At 38.3% G+C, this 26982-nt stretch overlaps 1 protein-coding gene across 1 annotated transcript in view; it reads left to right on the top strand.

The window, feature by feature from the left end:
• The window catches only part of LOC113153366 (guanine nucleotide-binding protein G(i) subunit alpha-2-like), a 43684-nt gene extending 17940 nt beyond the window's left edge, over positions 1 to 25744 (top strand). Inside the window, exons 2-9 of the mRNA XM_026346959.1 lie at positions 13315 to 13357; positions 16883 to 17024; positions 19356 to 19516; positions 21706 to 21834; positions 23573 to 23702; positions 23877 to 24030; positions 24489 to 24710; positions 24803 to 25744. Coding sequence (XP_026202744.1) covers positions 13315 to 13357; positions 16883 to 17024; positions 19356 to 19516; positions 21706 to 21834; positions 23573 to 23702; positions 23877 to 24030; positions 24489 to 24679 — 950 coding nt within the window. The 3' untranslated portion in view covers positions 24680 to 24710; positions 24803 to 25744. The remainder of the gene's footprint in view (positions 1 to 13314; positions 13358 to 16882; positions 17025 to 19355; positions 19517 to 21705; positions 21835 to 23572; positions 23703 to 23876; positions 24031 to 24488; positions 24711 to 24802) is intronic.
• The last annotated feature ends 1238 nt before the right edge of the window (positions 25745 to 26982 follow it).

The raw sequence follows: 26982 nt of genomic DNA, 5'->3' as shown, positions 1-26982 counted from the left end.
ACATTTTAATTGCACTATTAAAATATGGAAATTAATAGGCCTGTGTTATTTTGGACATCTGCTTTTGACTATTGAACAAGACGCAGCAAACAAATGGCCCACATTCAGTGTCTCTTCTAACAACACACAGGTCAGTCCGATCATGCAGCTAAAGTAGGATATGTGTGTTATTTTATATAACACCATGCTGCTGTGGGGGTATTCATGTTATTTGCTAACATTATTTGCTGTCCTAAATACAACACATTGTTCTATAGTGAAGCAGCATGTTGTGCAGCTGTGTTTCATACTTTGGACTCTGTCTGGACAGTCGTTGACAACGACAGACAGGAGTGGAAACTCATGTAAATGAAGTCATTGTGTTTGATTTATAATTCATGTAACTTGACATTAAGTTAATCCGTTCTTTAAAATGCTAATCCATTGCTTGTGGATCACATTTAATTATTTCATAAGTTCAACCAATTATTGATAGACAAGTTGCTGACTATTAATTAAGGAAATTGCTTAATTGCATCAACAAGTGCTAAGAATACATGACACAACTTGACAAAATTCGCAGATGAAAGAGGAAGAAAAAAACAAAAACTGATGCGAGAGAGTAAGATAAAGAAACTTTATTAAAGGAAAAGAAAAGAAAAATGAGAACAAACTGAGTCATAATAAACCCTTTTGGTGACTAGTGAAGAAGGTAAAGAACAGGAACAAATCAACTCAAACCCAGTTTTGGTAAAATGTTGTGTTGTGTTGTGTTGTTTTATGGGAAAAAAGGATCAAGTTCTCTTGGGTGAAGCTTATGATGTAGTAACACATGCATAGTGGTGCTGGAAGAATTCACCCTCTGGGAATTTTTATTTTAATTTTCAAATTTTTTTGGCTAATGAAATTATGGATCCCGAGAGGTCAATTTGCAGATTAAAGTGAATATTTAACCTCTGAAGCACTGTGTCTTTGTGCCTCAGCTTGACCTTTACAAGGCAGCCTACTCGGTTTGCTTTGACTTCCTGTAGACAAAGGAGAGGAAGTCTAATGCTTTTGGGTCATTGCCAGGATGTCTTTTCTATTTCTTGTTTTTCCTTTGACTGCAGCTTGACCAGGGTTTTTGTCCTCTTTAGGACTTTAGAACAGTAATCTTGAATGTAAACTATACATTATCCATTGTATTGTTAAAGATTGTTGTTTTTTTTTTTTGGAAGAGGAAGTAAAAAAGCAGCTCTTGCGTTTGAATTATTACCATTGTACAAAACGCATCAGACTTGTGTCTTTGAAGATTCTCCGTCATCCAGGTAATGGTTATCCCAAAATTGCTCTTTAGAATCAACTAAAGTCAAACCGTTGAGAAACCTCCAACTGTCTTCAAGAACTTAAAGACTTGTGTTTTATTGGGCAGCTTCCAGTGGGAGCGTAAAACATTCAGGCACAATCATAATCTACTCTACAAATAAGAGTCAAACAAGGTGAACAAGTCAACAGTTGCATGCACTCTGCGAATGGACCTTATCTACACCTTTTCTTTACGCCGTCTCCTGGATGAAGTCAGGAGACCCTGTCGCCAGGCTGTGTTGCCAGGGAAGTGTTTTCGTTGTTGAGAGTCAGTTGTTGTTCTCAGTACAACAGTGTTAATGAATTAATCTGCTCTGTGTGGTCATCTTTGACCCAATATTTGGTAACAGTCTCTGGCATGTCAGCTTTAGCGAACTGTAATTGTCAACGCATGGTTACCATGGCGATTATCGCTGGAGCAGAGTGTGTTTTGAAAGCAAATAGGTCTGTTTTGGCACCACAGCCAGCTGGAAGGATGTCACTGACAGGAATGAGGGTGACTGTGTTTTAAAGGTATATTTCTGGGCTGGGTCAGAGTAGTGATTTAATTTTTTTGAGCTTTTAGTTTTCCCTTCCCTGTTTTAGTTCACTTCGTAAACTTAAAACACTAAAGACACTGAACACATTCACAGGACAAGCATCTGTATTTTCATTTGTTCCATAAAATGGAATTGAAGCACAAGAGGGTGTGTACTAAAATGCCCTCTTTATCAAATGCCAGTCAAATGAAACTTCATTTTAGCTCCACTGAAATCACTGTCTGATGACTGTACTGTATCACAAACTCTGTGCCAAAATGCCAAAACCAGATTCACATTACAGAGCATTTGTCTGTCTGCCTGCCTGTCTGTCTGTCTCTCCATGAGCCTCTTTCTGAGTCTGGGTCCATCACTCTGGTCAGCTGCAGAGAGACAAATCTGAAAGGAAGTGGAATAAACAAAAAAGCGAGCCCAACAAAGCTTCAACGACGCTTTGGCAGACGTTCAGGGGCAGTGTGCGCACACAAAGAGCTCTCTGTGAGAATGGTTGTGCTCCATATTCCTGTGGGGTACTCACTCGGTGACACACACACAAGCAAACACTAGATAGAGATAGCAAACTAATAAATATATGCAAACTGTTATAAGGACTAATTGATTTGAAACTGCAAATCAATCCATCAGTCATTTTCCTTGATGTAATTTAAATTTAAGTGCTTGTTGACTGCAAAACAGCTTTTTTATAAACTGAAAAAAAGTCCACCCTTTTCCTCGATCTCTTTGAGATACCAGTTGCATAAATGTTTTTAAATGTCAGAAATATCTACAGAAATGCTCATTCTTAATGGATACATAAGAAAGTCAATACTTCAGAACGTTTCCAAGGCGTATGTTCTTTGACACCCTTTCAGCATTTCTTGAATTCATTCTAGGCATTAGAATTAAACCATTTAAACCCTATGATGACTTACGCTGCCTCGGTTCTTTTTAAGCCACCTTAATTTATGTTTCTAATCTGAGTCTGATCAGCTCTGCTCCAGCTGTCTATCCCCTCTTCTGGCTGAACTTCTTGCACCATAAGGTTACTATGAACATTATTAAAACAGATAACCTGTCTTGAATCTCATGCAACTTTGCCAGCAGAATTAAGTTCTAAGCTCCATGAGCTTGTAGGTTTTTGACAGAGCCATTTGGTGCTATACTAAAAGCTATTAAAGCCTGTCCTGCATTTTTTCCCAACATTTACAATGGTATTATGTCTAAAGCAGAATGGAGAAAAGGGATTGGCACCAACAGTGTTCAGTGAAGTGTGGGTTGATACATTTGTTGCTTACAGTGCAAAACTACATTTCATTTATTTGTTAAATTTAGACTGTGTAGTACCAATTAAAGGTTCTCACTGAGTTTTAGATCTGTAGTATCCCTACTTTTCTACCTATCTACAGGTGTTAGTAACAAACCAAGATAAGCTGCAGTGCACTAACATGGAGCGGGGAGAAGGCTGTAAGCAAGTGAACATGGATTTAACTTTCTTCAGAAATTCAAAAATCAGTCTGTTTCTGCAAATAATTTATAGTTGTTATAAAACGACAAAGTCATAAGGCTGTTGGGCAGACACTGTGCGGCAGAATTAAGAATTAACAGGTTTACACTCACAGAAAAGATTTATAAGTTAGTTAAAGTTATAGTGGGAGTGTGTGTGTGTGTGTGCGTGTGTGCGTGTGTGCGTGCGTGCGTGCGTGTGGTCTTTAGCAAAACAACTTTAGTTAGAGAAACACTTTTTGGAAAGAGGCTGCTGATAAGCAAGTTCAAACATTTCTTTCACACGTTTTTTCAAGGTAAGCTGCCAAAATGTTCTGTTAGTTGCCTAAAAAAAGAACACTGGAAACGCTGTGAGCTGCTGAAGAACATGACTTAGAATTACCTTTTACTGTGAAAGGTATGTAGAGGATGTGTTAAATTTGCAATATTACTAAAGTCAGTATTGTAAAAGCCTCAGAGTGATGAGAACTGTGAGATTGTGTGACCGAAGTCCCAGCTGAAACTGTGGAGGATCAACCTTAAAACACAAGCAATTCACAGTTTTCTACCCTGGATTTGGAGGCAACAGTGATCTAAGTTTGGAGGAATGGCAAGTGTTGGTTCAGAGGAAATCATAACCGCATTGTCAAAGACAATTTGTAGAAGTAAAATGCAAGTGTCTTTCACCCATCACGGTTTGACTGATTGAAACAGCAGAGCAGCTTTAATGAAACTGCATAGGAGAGAAGCTGATTGGTGGCCTTTATAGGTAGTGTCATACCACTTGTCTGTTATGTTGTTGTGCAGTGCCTTGATAGTGGGAAGTGAGAATCTTTTGGATATAAATTACAATTTCATTTGAAACTTTGGAATATCACCAGCACTCTACAGTGTAACTTCCATTGTGATTCCAATCGAGGGCAACTAAAATGTCGTAATTCAGCTTCTCATAACTTAAGTTCCCATAGCATCACAATCAGATATGTGTGAAATCTGAGATTGCATTTCCCTGCATGATGTGACAGGTCAACTTGAATTCTTTCAATCAGTATAAGTTGTCGGTAAAGCAGGCTGCAGCTTGTATGCTGGTAGAAAAACGTGTAAACCGTTGAGAAACCTCCAGTTTCAGTCCTCCTCTTTGTACTTCCTGTGCTGTTTTTTTGTTTTTTTTCTTTTCACTTGCAAGTTAAGGTTGCTATAGTAACTCAGAGAAGGAATAAACTTCCTGTCTAGTTTCCTGTGGTTAATTGCATCCTCTTTAGCCTTTTTTTTCTCCATTCTTTGTTGAAAAGAACTTATAGAAACTAGTTTTTACGTCTGGATTTCATCACGGTAGTTATAGAATATTGGTCTGTTTGTATATAATATCTTTAAGTCTTACTTCAAAGTTGTGAAAATAATTTGCTTGGAACTGTGGTAGGACTTTGAATATATCCTATGTAGTATAGTGAGAATAATTACAACATGTGACACATTGCTTTATTCATTATTTGGTTTTAAAGTTCATCTTGAAAGAGAACGGACTTTATCTAAAAGTTCAAACTGTTTTCAAAGTCACAGTATCTCATTTGTGCTCAAGTTGAAATGCTGAGCGATGATGTTTGCTCTGACCATGTCAGGTGCATTGGTCTGGTCGCACCTTTCATGTCTGCAGGCTTCAAGGCCAGTGCAGCCTCTGATTGTTAGGGCTGTGAGAAGGCCAGTCGTCACAGGCAGCCATGGTCGCCTCCTCTGCTCTTTGATCGATGGCCTTTCAGTTTGGAGTAATTATCCCAGGCCAGACTGCGAGGCTGGTGACTTTGTGGACTGCTCAGTCTACACAAAGGTGTATAAACCAAAAAATGCTGATTACATGTGTAAACAAGTTGGATCAACAGTAGGTTTCAGATTATTTTCAAAAGGTCAAAACCTGTCCTGACCGAAATGTCATGTAAATGTCTGTTTGCAAACGTACATTACAGTTTGTAGAGAGTATGTCTGTCTCAGCGAATTTTAAATGTTTCAAATGTTAAAATCTTTCACTTACTACTTTCTATTTCAATTTAAAAATACCCAGTCATTATAATTGATATATTTCTGCTGCATATTTGTAGCACAAAGATGAATGATTGAATAAATCACATTAATCACTGGGGAGTAACTGTTTTATTCTATATTTTAAAAAACAATTTACCTCCAGGTCTTCCCACGGTTTGTGATCATGTATTAAAATAGTATTCAACATACTTCCAGTTTTTCTGCTGCCTCACTCTATGCCATTTTCTCTGAAGGATTCTATCCAAATGTTTATACTATTTATACTATCTTATCTTACGTGTCTTATTGCATATACACATTTTGATTCATCAATTCATAATTCAGTAAACCTTTTTCCTTCATCATTCTGTTTGTGTACCTTCAAATGCAAATTTCTAAGTACTACATTTCTAAGATTAGTGCAGGAGGCAGGTTGGTAATGGATGCATGTATAATGTAGCTGTACATTTCCTAGTGGCCTTATCCCATGATGGAGAAGATGTCTCCAGTGAGTTCAGGATCACTATACTGTGTGTTCCTATACGCCTTTATCTTTGCTGCTTGATCTTATAAGAATGTGAAGGACCTGTAGAACAAACTTGTGCCACAAAGTGTTTTGTTGTTGTTGTTGGTTATGTAATATACTAGCAGCCTTCCTCATGGTTCAGCTTCATTGTGAAGCTGCAGCTGTTATATGCTTCTAAAACCAGTAAGCGATACTAAGCCTCTGTCTTTGTGCTGATGCTCGAAGTGAAACTAAGCTCAAATAAAACATTATGTGTGACGTTTTTCTCCACACATGACTCAGACTCAGACATTACGATTTTCTAGTGAAATTATGAAAATGTTGTTGCTTTGCTGTTTTTTCAAAGGGGTGGGTTTGTAGTGGTCCCACATTGACATCTGTTGACATACTTGTGATTTGAGAAACTTGCTGTTGCAGTAGTTATGAGAGAACTGACGTGTCTAAATAGTTTTTCCAAAACACCAATGGCAATATGTCTTAAGATACCTTTAACAATTTCCATTTGACAGGGAAGCTTTGCACAGTTTTGTATTTTTTATGTCTGGCCAAACTTTTCACTGGTAGTGTAAATGTGTGTACTCGGTTCTATACATAATAGTTACAAAGGAGGAAGGATGTAAGGAGATGAGCCAGAACCTGTAATCCTAATGATGTAAAAGGCACAGGAAGTCATTTCACATTGTTTAGTACTAGGCAAAGATATATCTTTGTGCAGTGAACAAACAAATGTGCTTCTTTATTCTGTCATCTTAGTGGGCTGAACATCTGTATGTACTATTCAATCAGTGAACTTAGTTCGAGTTCATTGTGTTGCATTAGATGATGAATAATAGACCTACAGTACAATTAGTGAGCATGTTTGTGTGTATTTGTGTATGCAAAGGGTTTTGTCTTTCAATACCCTTGATGCTACACCAGGCCTGTGTCTAGTCAGGTCAGCAGCAGGGTGTCAGAGGTCATGTAACACAATGCAAATGCTGACCTCACCAGATGCCTGGAAGATGTAAACTCATATTACATTATATGGAAGAAGACATCAAAGTGGAACGGAGATACTGGGACAAAGGCATGTGTTCATCTACTTGGAGAAAGACATACACCATGGCTTTCAGCAGATAAATTGGTTTTCACCTGATTTCTTGCTTCATGATATGAAAATAGTACTATTGAAAAAAATAAATGCAGACCATAATCAAATACTAAAATAAGTGGGCGAAAAGATACAATAAGTATTCTCTTTTACAGTAGTAACTAGGTTCATGTTTTTTCTCCTGTAAAACTCCCAGTGTGGGTTTGGAAGGCAGACATCATCTCTACATAAGATTATTTTAAAGCTTATAGTTAGAGCTGACTCAGTTGACTCAGAACCAACTTTTAGTTATGCTGCCAAAAGGAGTAGCATCTCTCTTCTTCTCTCCTCTCCATTATACGCAACCATTGCATGTCATCAACTTTGTGTCTTCTTGATCCTGTAGTTGTGATTCTTCTTCTCTGTCTCCCTCTCTCTGTACCTTCATTCAGGCGTCTTCTGCTTCACAGCTGTACAGTTACTGGCTCTACCAGACTGCTGAGTGTTTTTTCTGTTGCTTCTTGTTGCTCTTCTCTCTCCACTTTCCACTCACTCCAACCAGTCGAGGCAGTTGGATAATCACCCTGATCCTGGTTCAGCTGGGGGTTTCTTATGTTAAAGATAGTTTTCCACCAAAATGTCCTCAAGGTGGATTGTTTCTGTCAGGCCATTGTATCCTATAAACCTCCTGTGAGCTTTATTAGATGCTGAATATTTTCCAAATACATTTCTACCTGATACCATGATCAATGATTGATGATTATAACCATTATCAGACATGGGGATAGTGTATTCCCATACAAAGCATGCTCGAGATCTTAGTTCTTCCAAAATGTTTTTGCTGGTCTCTATCTCACCACCTAATTATAACTGCATCGCTGAATGAAAGCATGCAAATTAATGATTAATGGGTTATTGATTGGTACTGTGGCTAGTAATTGGTTATGGAAATTTGCATCCTTGCAATACTTATGTGAAGTGTATCAAGTGTCTTTTCTCTTTTTGCCTCCATCAGTCGTTTCTCACATTCACTTAATATACATACAGGAAATAGATTCCTCTCCGCTTTGGCAGCAGTTGTCAGCGTGCTGTCCAGACTTGCTCTTTGCCCGAGGCATGGTAGCCATCTGTTGGAGAAGACTCATCTTCTTCTCCCCTTCCCTGTTTTTCAGAGAGATATGTCTGTGTGTATGTGTGTGCACGTTTTTTTGCATTCACAATTGTACTCATGTTCATGCAAGCTGCTTCCATTTCCTCATTGATTTGAACTGAGAATAGGAAGTGGCACATGTGTCTCTCAAAGGGCCTCTGGTCTCAAGTCTGGATTGGCACATTTCTTAACATGGAGCTGGGAAGAACAGGCGGCATCAGGCTGCTCATGGTTGGTGTGTAGGCGGCCAAGGACAGTGAGGGGAAGGCTTTGCGAAATGATAGAAATTTTAAATTAGGTTATACAATAAAGAGAAAGTTAGGCAATAGGAAGATGGACAAGTGATAAAGACTGTTTTGTTGCGTAAGACACATTTATGTCTGTCAGAAAGTTCAATATTGTGAGGTTGTCTTGTCTCGCTGGACTGGATCACAGGTCACAGTTGCCAGCTCAGCACTTTCGTTGTTGTTTTTTCCGTATGTCCCTTTCTTCCCTCTACTTCCTGTATGACTTTAGTTATTCATTTTAACACTAGCGGCCTCATCACTTTGTGTACTGTATATTTATGTTAGGAGATTCTGACAAATGTATCTCAGGCTGCTGCAAGTGAGAAACGAGACTGAGAAGTCTCAGGCAAGTGAGAACAATTGTCTAACAGCAAGATGCGTTTTGTCTGCACTGAGACCAGTATTAATCAGCACTCTAAAAATCACATTCAAGTGAGCTCAAGGGTGTTAATTCTCATATTTTCTATACGCAAATATGGATGAAATTTTCATGAAATTCTGTGTTAGCCATTATTGAGCTTGGAAGACGGTGCTTACTTTATATTCATTGTTCATCTTGTCACCACAGGGTCATATAATAATTTATTTAAAAGATCTGTTAAGATGTGGAGACAGGAACGACCAGAGGGCAATCCCATTATAGATTTAGTGGATGAGGACGAGCCTGACTTAAAAGAAAATATAGTTTTGCTTTTTCCATAGTTTTACTCAACTTAGTTTTTGTAACTTTCTTCAGTGGCAGTATAAGAATAAGTCAAATAGTTGTCTCAATGTTACATGCGACATTCATTTTTCACACAGCACAGCTGATAATTAATTATTTTACAGCAAATAGTTGCCCAATTGTTCAATACAAATGGCTAGTATAGCACCTCAGTAGTTACACAAAACTATTCTATTTTATAAATGTTGAGTAGCTTGTAAAACATCTATAAAAGGAGAATACATGGTCAAACTGAGTAGTAATAAACCAGCAATCCACTGCTATAGAATATACAATATAGTATACTACTTTTAAAGTACAGGGCAATAACACTGCAAGAAAAATTTTCAACTGGATTATATTATGTTGTTGTGGTCTTCGGATTCTTATGCTTGCATGTTTGCTGTTGTAACTCTTGTTACCTGTTCCTGAGCTCCTAGTATCAGCTGGGAAGAAAAGAATGGAAAACAATCTGTATATGTATTTTTGTATCCTGCTTGTGTTCTTGTGTTAGTAGGTGCTTGGTAAATTTGATCTACATATTTAAATGTACCCTTGCAGTTCACAACAAACTGCTATTTCTCTTTCCAATGAATTATGACATATTTTGGGGAACTACTGTACAACAACCATTAATTATATCATGGAGGAATAGTTGGTAAATTACTATTCAACATAATGCTCTGAAACTGAGTTTGTAATCGTCAGAACTGAGAGACCTGCTTGCTTTTATTCTAGCCGGTCCAAACATTGTTTAGTCTTCAGCGTAACCTCTTCCGCCATGCACCTTTTACATTTTCTCTGCCGCACTGACTGAAAGGAAAGAGAAACAGTGTGAGCTCTCCCCGCTGATTGGAGTGGTCCTGGTCTAAACATCAACAGCAAGCCTGTGTTCTCAGCCAGCAGAGGCCCACACTGCCGCCTTTGTGTCTTGCTCCCAGTCCCACTAGGATGGATCACACTTGCTCCAAACACATGCACATTAATTAACACTCGGGGTAGAAGCCTTAAAACCTGGGTAGTTGGACCTACACAAAACCATTAGATTTTAAACCTGATGAGGCTGTGGCTGCAAGATGTAAGATGCAAGACGGCAACATGTAGGCACTGCATGACGATAAAGAAATAACGATTGTTGGTCCTCAGTCTTGACACAGAACAGTGGGATGTACGCTTCATTACTTCCTCCTTTCATGTTTGGACTTGTCAATTTTATCATGCTTTACTGAGTAACAAAACTCTAGAGATGGTGAGGGCATGCCAGGAATTCTCACAGAGGAGCTGGCTGATGCACTTCTTCGTCTTATTGGATTTTATCACTAGTCAAATGTGGGAGTAGATGAAACTCTTTTTAACTCTTCTCTCAGATCCCGTTTCTGCAAAAGAATACTGACATTTTTATTTAATGGCTAAAATGATTTTAGTCACTGAAGTGTTGGATTGTGTTACATGACCTCTGCCCATCTGGGACTGGTACTTGATTTGTTTGTGATGTGAAGAGTGATGGTATCAAAAACAGTCCTTACTGACTCAATGTAACTATCAACTGACCTGGTTGTGTCACTGTTAATGACACCCGCCTACTGTGAATAAAGTCCATCCACAATGGGTCATCATGGGTTCAGCTCTGTCCTGCTGCAGCTGGACCACTGTTAATCGTGTGGTCTTCCTGGCGCTGCTTCCTCTGGCACCCATCTCCACGTTGGTTCTGCCTGTCTGCCAGTCACATTGTAACCCAGCTGTAATCAGGCAATTTCCTGAATCTTGCTGGGATAAGTCCCTGCTGCTTTTTCCTAGTGCTATATCTTCATGCTAATACCCCTTGTTTTACAGCATATATGCAAAAAGGATATATGCTGCTGCTGCTATATATATATATATATATATATATATATATATATATATATACTTTTTGTGACTGTATTAATTTTAGCAGACATACAGAAGCTGACAATTCTCATTCAGATTGACTTGAACACATCGGTTTCTACTTTTTACCCTTCACTGTTGTTTCTTTTCTCCTCATTTCCTCCTCTGAGTCAACAACTGTTGTATATGTTTCTCAGTTACTAGGAAGTAGACAGTATTTGTTTTCCTGCAAGCTCAGCTTTTTTCGTCTTATGCTCAGCATAAGCAGTCCAGTCCCACATATTGTTGATTTAATTGCAGTATTGCATCTTTCATTTCAGTCCAGTTTGGTTGTAGAAGGGATGTACTGAAGTATAGATGTATTCAAGCTATTTGAGCCATATTATAAGTTTATGCTTTGAATTTAAATGTAACTTTTATTGTGCTCTGTAAGGATGACAAAGGAGCATCCAGGCACCATGACCACCAATTGTATGTTTCAGGAGAGAGAAGCTCTGCAGTGCTGACTCATAAATTTTTTCCTACCAATCTTTGGAAAGTGGAAGTATCAGTAGGTCATATGTTCGGCATGTGTTTGTGTTCTTGCAGTACTAGCCACAGATCAAGTGCCAGAATCAGTGGTATCAATATGACTGTCATCAGGATCTGAATTTTTGCCACAGCTGTTTGCCCACAGAACCACCAATAACACACAAATTTCCCCAGTCTTCAGTGATTGGCACTTGTATGACATCACTGGCCATAACAAAATGTTCCTCTGTGATTCCTCAGCAGTCTTTGCTGCCCTAATAAATGTGCATGTTAAGTTTTGTTTAGTAGAAACAAAGTTGATCCAGTCTGAATTCAGCAAAGATCCTTAGTGAAGTAGATTTCCCTTATTTACATTGTGGATGTGACAAGAGGAATTACGGCAGCTTGTTCATCTTTCTTTGAGTTTAAGCTCTTAATTTGTCGTGCTTTCTGGCATTTTTATACAATATTGTCTTTGTGTTAAAGTCACTGTTGAGTGTAAATAGGAACAGATTGGTACTTTAAGTTTTAACCTCTAACAGATTCCACACGCACATGCTTGAAAACTGAGAATACACACCCAGTCTGTAAAGATGTTAAGTGTATTTGTATTGTGCTGTAACAAGAGCTGCTACCTATTTGTTAATCAAAGCAGCTGTGTCACCAAGGTATGTGCCAAACTTCACTGCTCATTTCTAACTGTTAGCTGCAGGTTCATTGGGCAAACTCCAAAGGGCATGTTTACTACTTTCAGGAGAGCCTGTGCTTGGTGTGTGTGTGTGTGGGTGTGTTTGTGTGTGGGGAGAGAAAGACTGGCTGGATTTATATGAAGTATACACTGCCCATTTCCAGTATATCAGCCTGCCTTCTAGTCATTTACAATTTATGGGAAAATTTGTTTACGGCCTCAATTCACACCCGAGTTATGCACTGAGCCAGATAACTTTTTCTGTCTTTCCGTTACCTGTGACTTAACGTGATTCTAGCAGATCCATGGACACTGCTTTGCAGTGTAAGTTATTGCTTTGCTTTGTGGAGAGGATGGAGACTTCAGAGCCATGAGGTGGATATAAAAGAATTTCACAGAGCATCTTTAGGTTAAAAAAAACAAACAAACTCAACTTCACCATATTTTTTATGTCATACTGTCAAAATTTGTCAGATGTCTGTTAAAAATGGCTTTATTGCAGCCAATCTGCACACTTGGCTCTATTAGCTAATCTGAGTTAATATACCATGGAGGAGTAGGAGATGACAGCTGTCTGTAGGAGCTATCTTGGCTCACTCCTACCCAGGGGCTTCACTGTGCAAGTGCGTGCCGCATGCTGTGCATTCGTGTATTTTGAGGGTCATCTCAGAAAGACTTCACCCCAGGCATGTACAAGTGGAGAGTGTACTGACAGACACCCCTGGCTGTGTGTGTGTGTGTAGTGTTGGATTCCTCGTGGCAGATGAGCTCCTCTTTGGTTGCCTCAGGCTGTTAGAATAAACACAGCAGAGGATAAGAAAAGCCCATATCCTGTTAGTGTACGACATTTCCATTAAAATGTTAACCATGATAAAGAGACTTGAAAAAGAAAAAAATATGATGTGGCAGGTGGTTTTTGTTCCTCCAGAGGCTAATAGTGCCTGAGATGTTTCACAGGGAATTAAGACACTTTTATACTATTGTATGAATTTAGACCAGAGAGAGAAGTGACGAGTCTATAGTTAGAGAGGCAGAATCACTGTAGGAATACAGAGATAGAAGAGGACTGGAGACAACAGATAGCCACTGCTGGCTGCCTGTTTACATTTCTCAGCTAGTGGGAGCGTATTTTTAACCTCTGCCTGTTTTCTTTTTCTCTCCCTTTTTATGCAGGTGCTGGAGAGTCGGGGAAGAGCACCATTGTGAAGCAGATGAAGTGAGTGAATGCTCATTGTTTTACTTTTCCTCTAATCACGTCTGTCACATTATGAATGCTTTAACAGCACAATTAAATGGATATAAAGTATTTAAACAAAACAGATGGTTTTCCAACATTGATTTGAGATTCGTTATGCTTTAAATACTGCGTAAATATAAAAGAAAAAAGTTGAAAATTATTCTTCAAATTGAAGAATTAAAAATGTCCCTCTTAGGTTTGAATCTTGGCCTTGAACCTTCATGTTCTCATTGGCTTCTCGGTTCCCAAGAAGGATCATGTTTCCCAAAATGCACTGCCATCTACCTGTTTATTTAGGCAAATAGGTGGAAACCACCTCATGAACTTGAAGGCAGTCAGACGTTCAAAGGTTAGAACAGTTAAGCTCCATGTCTGACCTTCAAAATGCCTCCTCTGCAAACTGTATATTTATTTATATTCTGTTTTCTAAATGTTTCTCGCCTACCTAAGTACATTTACTCAGGTACTGTACTGTGCTGTACTTAAAATCATGAGGTACTCGAGTGTTTTAATTTTACATTACTTTTACTTTTAATGTACAAAATATATTTTACCATCACTATTTACTAGTTACTTTTTGCAGTACTAGATTCTTATAAAAATCATTATATATTATTATATATATATTCAGTGCTGGTGTACCTTTTTTGGATTAACCTTGTGATTAAATCAGCTCCACCTTTACCAGCGGCTGTTTTCCTTCACATTTTAGTCATAATTTTCAAATTATTCCACATTTATTTATTCACCAGCATCAAATCGTACATTGTTTAAAATACTCTATGTTCTCAAACTAAAAGTAACAAGTTGTACTTTAGTACCTTTACTTGAGTATAAAAATTAAAGAGTACCTGTACTTGTAGTGGAGTGTTTTTCTATGCATACTTGCACCTTTACTTGACTATTGAGTTTGTGTATTTTATGCACCTCTGCTTTCTTGCGGTGCTACACATTTACTGCAGCAACTACCAGGGTCCTTCTTAATTTTGGGGGGGGGTATTTATTTGTTATTTTTAATATATGTGTTGCATTTGTGGACTCAGAATAAGCCTAACAAAGAAATCCCACCATTATTGCTGCTCTAGTCTGACAAGCAGACATCATTTTATTTGGGCTGTACAAAAGATCACTGACAGTGCTTATCTACGCTGAAACGACAGCAAGAACCTTTCCTACTAATCCACTTTTAGACACTGGGCTATCACTACTTTAGATTAAAGTACTAGAAACACACAAAATATTTTTGTAAAAAAAAAAAAAACTTCAAATCATTACTTAAGTGTACATCAGAATAGGATTCTAGATAAGGAATTGCTCATGCATTTGCTGAAATATGTTTCATTTTACTTGCTGAGAAGAATCATTTGCGAGTTTTGAGGAGCAGTGAGTCATATCATTATCTTAACTGTTTCTCTTCGTTTTCTGATTGTTCCTGCTTCCCGCTGCTTTTTTAACTGATTCCCAGCAGGTGGCTTTTCAACATTTTGTAGAAAAACTATAATAGCCTCACAACTTGTAGATAAAGTGAGCTACTTAAATGTGGGTACTTTATGTGGGTGTTTCAATTCCAACAATGTCCCAGTTTGTCGATAAGAGTTTTAAGATATGGAAAAGGTGAGCAAGGAATTATGCTCACTGTATTCATTGTCTTTAGTGGACTCTGATTACTGTGGTTTGAAGCATAAATGAAACTGCTGGTTGCCTGGTTGTGTAATTTCAGTCCTGTCAGCTTCTCTGAAACCCTCCCTACTTGTCTTTAATACAAGGGCTGGTTTTGCATGTGCGTTTCCACAGCATGAATTCACAAATTAATGACTCTTATTAAGTTCCTACTATCCTTCAGTGTCACTACAGTGACTGAATCAGTTTCTATAATGATTCAGATACAGTTTTCAAATTCACAAATTCTCTGGTGTGAGCTTCTTCTACAAGCTTCTGCTGTGTGATCAGCAGGAGAAGGGCTCACATACAATTTGGGATTTTTTTGTATGTCGTAATCAATACAGTTGTTAGTAGTATTATTAGTGATCTGAACAGTGGATCTTCTCACCCCTGTAATAGGTCAACCTGTTTTATTTTCCTGCTATGACATGTCAAATGTCAGGTGAATAAGGCTTGTTGAGCTTACTCACTCTCTTCTCTTTGGCCTTAAAGCAATAGGAGTGATTTCTGCCAGCTGCTTAAAATATAGAGAACAAATGTAACTTGGTGTGCGGGACCTCATATGTAACCTTCAGCCCCAAACTATGAAGAAGAAGAGTTAAACGAAAATCTTCTTTTCTTTCTTTATTTTTTTATCATCTTTTTTCAGATAAACAATAGATTTCAGAGATTCTATGTGTGTAATTTTCCTATTCATAATAATGGGGAAAAGGGCAATTATACTTTATAAACGATGTCAGTAAGTCTAGTTCAGAAATTCTTAAGAAATTCCTGTGTCACGAACTTAGAACACAAAATGCTGTGACAAAGAATAATGACAGTCACAGGATATGACAGCAATAATGGAGGGACTTCAGTAATCCAGTTTTAGAGTTGCATTGAAGACACCAAATTTACAAGTTAACTAAGCATTAATGATATATCTAAATGTAATAGCAGCTCACGAACTCAATACAACATAATTACTACTGCCAAATGTTCATTTCAGTTTGTCTGATTTACTACTCAACAGTTTTCAGTAAACGTTATTCCACAGAAGTCTCGTGTTGCTAGTTACATCTGTGTCGTAGAGCCAGGCTTTATATTACTATTATACCTTTTTGACATGTGCCAGCCTAATGTTATTTGTAGGTTTATATTAAATTTGAATATTACTTTGTAGAGCAAGGTTCACACAGTGCTTCACTATCAAGTAAATCGAAGTGGAATTTAATAAATGATTAAACATATTGATTGTGTAAGAGGAAAACATTGTGGGCTTTCGGTCCTCTCGGCTGTGCCTCACAGTGTTTCATAGTAGGCTCACTTGCATTTTAATAAGGTCCCATTCAGCACATCACACAACCAATAAGCATTCTGGTTGGGTGACTCTTGTCTGTGGGCTGTGATAGGCCAGGAGAGATGGTTCTGTTTGGTTTCCAGCCCAGCTTCTTTCTCATCCCCCTGCTTTTCTTTCGTAGCAGCTCCAAAAGCAAGTAAATATTTGTTTTAGTGTCCTGTAGCTTAGAGATAAAAAAACAAACAAAAAACATCTGAATTTCCCTGCACCTCAACCCACCAGAATAACGATCAGTGACGGGCAGGATTGGATACTCTTTATGAATCTGCTAAATCTTTATGAATAAAAATTAAATGTCAGTGAAAATACAGTTAAATTTTTTAGAGAACAAAAGATATTATTCCATTAGAGGCTGTTTACTGTCAAACATTAAACAAGCAAGACACACATTAGCTGTGGGTTCAGTGTTGTTTAATATTCTGACATGTAATAACATCAGTTTTGTGTTTTACTACAAAGTTGAGATTTCAGCTTAAAATACACATGCCCTGTTCTGTTTTCAGGATCATTCACGAGGATGGATACTCAGAAGATGAGTGTAAGCAGTACAGAGCAGTTGTCTACAGCAACACAATCCAGTCCATTATGGCCATCATTAAAGCCATGGGCAACCTCAAAATTGACTACGAGGATTCGGCTAGAGCGGTAAGTCTCCAACAGTAAAGTCAACAATCATATTTACCACTTGTTGTCCTCTGCAATTGTAACTGTAAATGAAATGACGTTGGGAATAAAGGCAAAAATGTTGTAGAATATTATGCAACCGCCAGTTTGAGAGCATCTCCAGCTATACTTAATATGCCTGTTTGTATGTTTTACAATATGCTACTGATGGAAATATGAGCAACACTGTATATTAGCCTGTAACATATGTTACAGATACATGCAACTTGAAGTGCTGTATTATAATAGTAGAAAGAGTTGCTTAATAAGGTTGCACTCAGTTCAGTGACATCATCTTCATTAATCATCACCAGAGCCCCCACTGTGTCTCAACCTTAATCACCCATATCTAGCCTTGAGGATGTGTGAGAGCAGAAATTACAATGCTCAAGAATTTCACCCGAGTGCAGAGTGACACTATTTGGAAATCAGCTCTGGGTAGCAGATGCTTAAGATGGACTCCTGCAGTGTTGTGTGTTTACTGTCCCTGCAGGTGTGTGTGTGTGTGTGTACACTGTTAAAAGGAGACTGTAAAGAACCTCCATTCAACGGGAAACCACCCGGAGAGATGATAAGATCACAAAAACAAAATTCAGGCACTATCCATGAGAAGAGAAAATTATGCTTTAATTTCAATAGGCTCATCAACTCACTGATGTGATTCACATCTTCTCTTCTCACAGATCATCTGAAAGATGATTTCTAAGTCAGTATTCTTAGTTATAGACAGTGGATAAAGTCATCTGTCAACTTCAAAGTGCATTTGAAAAGATAATTTGACTTGATAAAATGCAGAGAAAATGAGGCAGCTGCGTTTGCATGTCTTTTTCACAGTCCAACAGCTCAACTTAATGCCACATACAGTATCTCTACTTATCTTGTATGTTTCTCTTGCTTTTCAGACACGTTTCTTAGAGTGTATACACATCAAATATGGAAACCTAATCTACCTGATCCTCTTGACTTTAAATTCTGCTAAAATGGAAGAAAATAAAGCAGCAGCAGTCTTGTAGTGGATAAAATTACTTAATTATTACTAAAGTGTATTCTACAATGCAGGCAGCACTATTTAGATTTCTTTAAAGTATTTTTTTTTTGTGTTTTAATACTTTGGTCTTTCCAAAATTTCAGTCCCCTGGGTGACCTTCATTTATCAGGACTTAGATAAACATTGTTTTATGTAGAAAGACCTTTTTCACTGCCTGTGAACCACCAAAAAGGTATTATTACTTTCTTTGACTAAACTTTCATCCCGTCACAGTGTACGCTATTATATTTCTCTTACTTACTTCAGCTTTTGAACTATAATTTTAGAACAGCCCGTACAATAACTTGAAGGTAGTCTCTAATGTTCTTCTTGTTCCCTCACAGTATTTTAATTTTTACCATGTGTTACACAGTAAATGACTGCTAACGTCCTGTGACCCACAGACAAATGCAGTGGTGGGTCAAACAATGGTTAACTAATACATGGAAGTCGGCTCTCAGTAGCTAACATCAAACGTGTATGTAACCTTTGTCCAGTAAATACACGTGCATGATGACGAAAATGATGTTCTCCTACTTGTGAGTATAGCTGCAACTCTGCCTTTGTTTCGGATTTGCATAATGGTTATGTTGAAACGGATACAAGAGGACAGTTGTTGTTAAAGAAGAACTTTCATGGTGATGTCCTGCGCAAAAGGGTTGTTTTCGCAACAACAGCCTTCTGTAACCTTTAACTGCTCTTGAGAAAGACGTAGAGCAACAGAAAAGAAATATAATGATGGTAGATGACTGTGTGATGGCCAAGGGCCAGTGAGACATAAATTTGGTCCAGTTGATTAATCCATCATTGGTCCAATTATGCTAGTGATGGATGCATAATTTAAAGTTATTGTATTTGATTGGTTGTGAAAACATATCTCCTCACAGCCGATTCAGGTTGAGGTTTATCATCATTTCCACAGATGTGCATGATATACATTTTGTTTCTAATGGATGACAGTACAACATAGAATAGGCATTAAAGAGAAGAGCAAAACAATAAATATGTAAAAAAAAAAAAAAAAAATAGTAGAAGACCAAAAGTAAACTAAAAATGAAATGTAGAAAAAGAACAGATTCTTTTTTTTTTACTTTTTGTAGGAATACAGTGTAATCTAAGCCTTGCAACAAGCCTTGCAACAAGTGGTTATAACACTGGCTAATGTGGCTACAACATCCTAACCAAAGCCCTCAAGTGTAATGTTTATCAACTTTGCCTAGTGTAACATCTTTCATTCAAGAGACCTGCTGTATTTAACTATATTTGTGTGCATCTTCATTTGTCAGGATGATGCCCGCCAACTGTTTGCCCTGTCAGCAGCAGCCGAAGAGCAGGGCATCCTGCCAGAGGACCTGTCTAATGTCATCAAACGACTGTGGTCAGATGGAGGCGTCCAGGGCTGCTTCACACGGGCCAGAGAGTACCAGCTCAATGACTCTGCAGCCTAGTGAGTGCTCTAATAACATAAAATAATGTGTGTGTAAAGTTTGGTGTGTGGATCATAGTGTTTCATCATAAAATTGCACAGTTGTTTTCTGAAAACACAATGACTAGACGTTAATTTAATGTACACATAAGCTCTGGTGGTGTATTTGTAATGCTGCATGTTCACATTTCTAGTGGGGCCAAAAGGAAAATATGACATAATAAGAATGCAATCAATCTCTTCAATTTAACTCTGAGGCAGCCCAACCAACAGATAAAAGAACAAACAGAACATCCCCCTTGTCATTGTTAGCTTTTAACTAATAACTCGCCTTACTCTTTACTTTTCTAGATGCAAAGTTACATCTGTGTTGGATTTATTTCTATTAGAAGCACAAGTCAACATAATACATTTATCAGCAGCGGTTATTAATGGAGACGACGTTACAGTTTTGTTTTAGAGGTGGCTTTCACTTTTAAGACCATAGTTACCCATACATACAGCATAACTAACTTACCTCATGGATCCTCATCTCTGCCATTTGTTGGGCACATTGTTAAAATGAACAAGGTTAATAACAGAAGAGCATCAAGTAATTGAGCGACAGGTTGCTGGTCAGAGGTGAGAGTTGGTTATCACTCTGACCCTCTGGGGTTCACTGCTGCACTGAGATGGAAAACCTGAGAAAGCACAGTGTCTCAGCCATGTTCACCACCAGCTGCCTGGAAGCTCTGTTTTATACAAAATGCCTTTGACAGAACTAAGACACCTCCGGATGGTGCTGTAAACTCTCAGGGGCATGTTAAGTGTTTTATAAATGATTGCTTTGCAGTCAGGGCATTACTTAACTTCAAGGGGGAGTGATGTTGTTCTATTTATGTTGGCCCGTATAACAATAACTTGGACATCTCTGCTTCACTGGTCGTGTTAAACCCAAGGAGACCTGGAAGAATACTGCTAACACGGCCTTGCATTAGTAACTGGGAGAGTGTACAATGTACAGTGTTTCATCAAGACTTTGTAGAGTGCTGAGAGAGTCAGTTGCTATAAGAGAGGACTAAATGAGTCTGGCACTCGACCATAATCCATGTCTGAGCACCTGCTGAGAGCCACAGATAGTGAGGGAAAAATAGAAAGGGAGAGAGAGAGAGAGAGAGAGAAATGGCACAGCTCACACTAGATATGTCTTTTCTCACCTTCTTCATTTGATAGAAAGGGAATTCACTATACTTTCTGAAAATAAAGCATCCAGCCGTCATTATTTGAGGAAATTACCCTAACCTTTTCACTCGTCACTCGTGTAAAATGAAATGGTCTCTCTGCACTGTAATTGTTTTTTGTGCAACATTGCTGCATTGTACCAGTCTGCTGTAGTTTCCCACTGGCTGTCTGACCATGTGACTGTAATTTTGTCATTAATAAGTCTTTGTTACACTACATTTGAGTAACCTCTCTTATTAGAGTCTTAGAAATTCAATTAATCATCGAGACTTATGGTCAAATGAAGCGGCATTACAGTATCTGATATGTGGACTACAAAAGCAGCTCAAATCTCTCTCTGTGGGGAGCAGGATTATGATTAAACTGTCGGACACGTGGCATGAAATAGTGGTGCAAATGCTCTTGTATCTACACCCGAGCTTGGCTTGGATGGGATTTAATCCAGCACCAACAAATACTCAGCACAGTCCTTTCATGCAGTTAAATATTATGTTGAAACATTGACCGAAAATACATTTGCCCTCTAGCCTTTGTGTCTCCCATGGTAACATTATATGTGTAAAAGTTGATTGTGGTTTTGTATCTGGTGCTTTTATCAGCCTTTAGGCATGGCTGGCCTGAGAAGTCATATTACTTCAGTTTGCTTCACATTTTCTAAACACTACAAAACAATACATAATACAGACAAAATATTGTAAAACTATATTAGAAATTAAATTAAAAAACATACTAAAACCTTATATCTCTATTCTAGCTAAAAAGGGTCACCACGAAGTCAGCAGAGGTAAAGCAGCAATGTTGTGTTGTTCTGTACCAGCGTTTGAGGTCCCCATTTAATGTCACTATGAATTTGAACTCGACTGTGTAGAGACAACACAGCCTTGTTAGAGGATCATTATGTGATACTTTCCTCATGTCTGTTTGCAGGAACGCACTTTACACTGCAGTGCTAATTTTAAATATGTAAAATGTTTGTGTCTTCCCATCAGCTATCTAAATGATCTGGAGAGGATAGCCAAGTCCGACTACATCCCCACACAGCAAGACGTGCTGCGGACTCGAGTCAAGACCACTGGCATTGTGGAAACACATTTTACCTTCAAGGATCTGCACTTCAAGTAAGACTTTTTCTCAGCTGCTTGAGGCCATTTTGTGATGAGCTGTTCAGATAACTATTTAAGTGCACAAACGCTGTAGCCAAGATGAGACATTTTACATACGTTGTTTTAACCATCATCTAGAAATTTACTTGATCAGGGAAGACGCATATTGAAAATAACAGAATCATCTTGTCATCATCATAGATGTGTCAGATAAAAACAACTGGTAAAAGCAGTAAAACTATTTTTATTTGAAAATTAAATTGCTCAGATCTTATGTGGGGAAATGAGCTGTTCACTTTTTTAAAACAGTAATCACCATCATATGAGTAAACTGAATCATTTTGACTTTTACTAAAATTGTTAGATGCTATTTGCCAGCACAGTTTCTCCCTTTTGGGGGGGAACCAAAAATCACACACAGGAAAACATTTGTTTGGCGCTTTGTTTGTGGAAATTGCTGTCTCATTTCAGCAAATGTGCTTAAGCTGTTTTTCTATGAAACAGCTTATCCTACCCATCAGTGTTACAGTGGGAACTCTACATTTATTGGTCACACACAGAGATAAAAAAGAAGAGGAAAACCCTTCAATACAGTGCCAGAACTACTATAAATATGAGATTTGTGTTTAACCTTTATGAACAGTACACAGCTGAGCCAGATTTTGTAACTGAATAGCTGTCACAGCAGCATTATGACCCTTTGTTACTTTGAATGCCAGTTTTCATCCAGGTTTCTCAGACTTTATCCAGTAATATATTTTGTCATTGTGACAAAAGCATACTATGAGTACTATGGGGAACTGTGTGTTCCTCATTGTTAAAAACGAAAGCTGAATAATATTGTCATACACGTCATACACGTCAGATGAAGACATTAGCCACCACTAAGACTTTGGAAACAACAAAGGAAATTGTAAAAGACATTTTACAAGATGAGGCACTTGAAATGAAAAGGTATGTGTGCTTCTGTCCCTGCTGTGTGTAATGTTTACATCTCATATTTATGTTGTAAATACTTCATATCTTTGTGGAGGACAGAAACCAAATATAACCAGCTTATGTTTATCTACAGCAGTCTCCTCAGTGCTGTACTGCTATGATATATTTAGTTTATGTGAGTGCACAGCTGAGGTGAACAGTTTGAAGTGTGTCCCTGTTATAATGAGTTTTGCTTACTCAGCCTAAAGTTGGTTGTCTGCGAGAAACAAGTTCTGCTCTAATGAGCCAAACTTTGCAAAGTGAACACTGCTTAGCAGGAAGAATGACAGGTCAAGGAAAAACCGTGCGACTCTGAGATGCTACAAATGGTTACACGCTACCTTCAGCTGCCAACTGAAAGCAGCCTCTCAGGATTGGATGGTGCAAATGTTCAGTCTGGCACCGAGCAGATGAGCATCCTCTCTCATCCATCTAGGTACCTTCCGTTTTCATGAATAAGTCATATAGGATCTAAAAACCTGCCGCCGCCATGTCTCAGCCTTAAGGCCGCCTGTTACCACAGCAACTGCACTGTGCTAAAATGCCAACAAATGCCAGTAAAATGACAAGGCCTGTGCAGCGAACACTCTGCTCTGAAGACAGGAAGAGGCAGAGATGTTTTCACTGGAAAGAGGGGGCAGGAGAAAATATTTGCTCCAAAGGGAGACCTTTCTGCTTAGTCATTTTGGGAAAAAAAGTTTGTTTCCCCCATGTTCAGTTCCATCTGGTCTGTCACAAAAACAGCATCATGTTTACACTGTGTCTGCCTGTGCAGGATGTTTGACGTTGGAGGCCAGCGGTCAGAAAGGAAGAAGTGGATCCACTGCTTCGAGGGAGTCACAGCCATCATCTTCTGTGTAGCCATGAGTGCCTATGACCTGGTCCTGGCTGAGGATGAGGAGATGGTGAGTTAAGCTTCTACTCCTTGAATTTAAAAACAATAGCTTCATATTCCCATTCACAGAATAATTTAAAATGGGGAGGGAGGTTGGGCTTTCTGTGAACTCATTTCCTTTATGTGCCCTAGTTGTGCTCTCTAATAATCTCTTTATCTCCACATTTGTGCCCATCCCACCCAGAACCGGATGCACGAAAGCATGAAACTGTTTGACTCAATCTGCAACAACAAGTGGTTCACAGAGACGTCCATCATCCTGTTCCTCAACAAGAAGGACCTGTTTCAGGAAAAGATTGCCCACAGCCCTCTGACCATCTGCTTCCCTGAGTACACCGGTACAGTACAAAGCTCCAGTTGCTTTGCTAGTTGCCAGCTTTTCAGTGTTTAAAACCACTAAATTGATAAAAACTCAAGTCAGTATCTCAAATTTAGAATCAACCTACAAACCTTTAAATGCTTTTGGCACCTGTTTCTCAGAAAAATAGTTTGTGGTGTGTCACTCGTCACTCAACACTTGTAACCTGGTTCAACTGGTTTACAGTATTTTCATTCAGACAGTTGGAACAATTTGAGTATTTTGGAAATACACTGACTTTCCTAAATATCAAAGCAAGCTTTGCAGGTAGTTGTTCAAATTCATGAATAATGAAATAATAATATGACAAAAAAAAAAATGATTCAACAAACAAGAAGCATGTCTGTACACATCAGTGTACAGTGAAATTGCCTCGTCTTGCCAGCAGATGTTTTCTCTTGAATTTCATTAGACTGTTCTTACTGTGTTTTTCATCAGGCCCTAACAAGTACGAGGAGGCCCAGGCTTACATCCAGACCAAATTCGAGGATCTGAACAAGAAGAAGGACACCAAGGAGATCTACACCCACTTCACCTGCGCCACAGACACCAAGAACGTGCAGTTTGTGTTCGATGCTGTCACTGATGTCATCATCAAGAACAACCTGAAGGACTGTGGCCTCTTCTAAAAAGAACACACACATCTGAGAGACAGTCAAGGTGAGTTTAGAGAACGACTCAGACGGGGATTCAGCTCTGAAACAAGTCACAGAATTGGGCTCGTTTTAAGTGACTGATTTGTGCTTTTTCAGATTACTTGAACAGTTCTGAAGACCGTACAGATGGGGGAACATACACACATCACGAATGACTGCACTGGCAAACCACGATTTCCGCTTTGATCTGCTTTTTATAAAGACACCTAAGAGACTGAAAACCTGACGAGCCTTGCAGAATTTCAACGATTGCTGATCCAGTTGCTCGTATTGTTAACTCTTTGGGCTATGACCACAAAAATCAGCATTTATTATTGTATTTTTGTTCTTATTCTTTCTTTCTTTCTTTCAATTACTAGAGGAGGCAAAGGAAAACATTTTTATATAAATGCATTCATTTTACTTATAGAGATTCTGATGTGCAAATTATTAAACTTTTAATCACATGAAGCTTATTTTTTAAGAGATGAAGCACAGGCATAGACATAAAACATGATCGATAAAGGAAAAGTGCTTTTTGTTTTTTTTTATGTTTACATCATAAGTTCATCATTCATAGCCAAAGCGCATATTGCTCTGCATGAGGCAACATGGCAAATATTAGCTCTGTAATCTGCACAATTTATCTAACATTCCTATAAAATGCAAATAAAAATGTTAAAAGTTAAAAAAGGAAAAAAAAAATGGCTTCACACGCAGGAGGGGGGATTTAATTCTAACTGATATTTAAAGTAAGTGTGTACCTAACATTCTGTCACTTTTTATAGTACCTTTTCCATGTCTGTTGCAGTATGTTTGTGCCTTGACTTCTGTTTACAGCCAGTTCCTAGATGCTTTCAGTACCGTTTGACCTACTGTGCTCCTATATTTTACTTCCATTTTTCTGCCTAGCACCTATGAATATATAGTGATTGTTAATGAGAGACGAAAAATCTAATTCAGAAAAAGGTTAGTGTTTTGGAAAATATTAAAATGCTTTAAAAGTCCTATATGATATGATTTAATTTAAATAAAAGTAGAGATCATCTGACTCTTGCACTCCTGATTCTTCTCTGTTAATTTTATCTGTTTTATCTTTTCTCTGGTGGACTTTTAGTACACTGACAACTTCACACACCTACGTATACTTTGGCTTTACAGGTGTTACTTTGCACAATTTTCTACTCTTGGGTTAAAAAGGAGTTTGTTTCTGACCACTTAAGTACGAGAAAGGATGTTTGAACCACGGGGGCAGGACGGTGAGTAGTCATTACATCTGCAACCACAGAGGAAGGAACACATTTAATTCTGCCTCGTCACTCACTGGTAGTTATTTCAAGAAGTGAATATCAATCAGTCTCAAACTGCACTGATATATGCAGCCCGTGTTCACTGTTCACAGTCACGTTTTGATATCCCCGGCTTTTAGTAAAAGGTTGTTTGATTGTATTACAGTAGTCAAATAGAGCAAAATCACTTTTAACTTGCTTCCCAGGGTTTTTAATTGTGGGATTAAATATATGTGTATAACATTTAACTTCCATATATGTCTGCCTTTCATATTCTGTATTAAAACATCTCTGCTTTTAAGTGGGAAAAGGCATCTTTTCAGTTAGATAATGTCAGGTGGTTGCTCATACTACAGCGGCTTTAGTCTTGGTCAAACTGATGACATCATCTGGAGGAGTATTTCCAGCTAGAACCATCATCTGTATAGTCTGTGAGTCTACCCCTACAACTTCCCTATGAATACATGTCTTCAGACAAACCGAGGGCGCCATCTGGTGATGAGGCCAAGTGCACTTCAACAATGTAAAAAAGAACAAAAATAATAATAATGAAAAAATACATTGGCATTATAACAAAGTAAAGGAGCTTCCATTGATACAGTTCAGTAATTCTTCACACTCTTTCACTTACTCTGTTCAAAATATTAAAATCATTTTTTTTTATTGATGTTTAGACTATTCCTGCCACCATACTCACCATTTGTGACTCCAGTTGAGCACGGAGGTGCTAAGTACAACTCGTATGATGGTAGAACATTAGATCCGCTAACGTTGCTTGATGCCATGAATGCAGCCTCCATGTGAGCACGTCACAGCAGAAACATGCGGAGGATGGATTTGACAAACAAGACAATTATTTTTGTGCTTTCATGCAATACATTTAGGAACCTTGACTTACACCATGCAGCGTTACAACAGGGCAGACTTATTCATTAAGCGTTTGAGTGAGATGTATCAGACTGCTGATGAACTGTAGAGTTGAAATAAACTGCTAGTTTCATGTGGTAA

This window comes from Anabas testudineus, chromosome 5 (genome assembly GCF_900324465.2).
Source record: "Anabas testudineus chromosome 5, fAnaTes1.2, whole genome shotgun sequence".
In the NCBI taxonomy this organism is placed as follows: Eukaryota; Metazoa; Chordata; class Actinopteri; order Anabantiformes; family Anabantidae; genus Anabas; species Anabas testudineus.
Note: the sequence above shows the minus strand (reverse complement) of the source record. Positions and strands in the feature narration are given on the sequence as shown.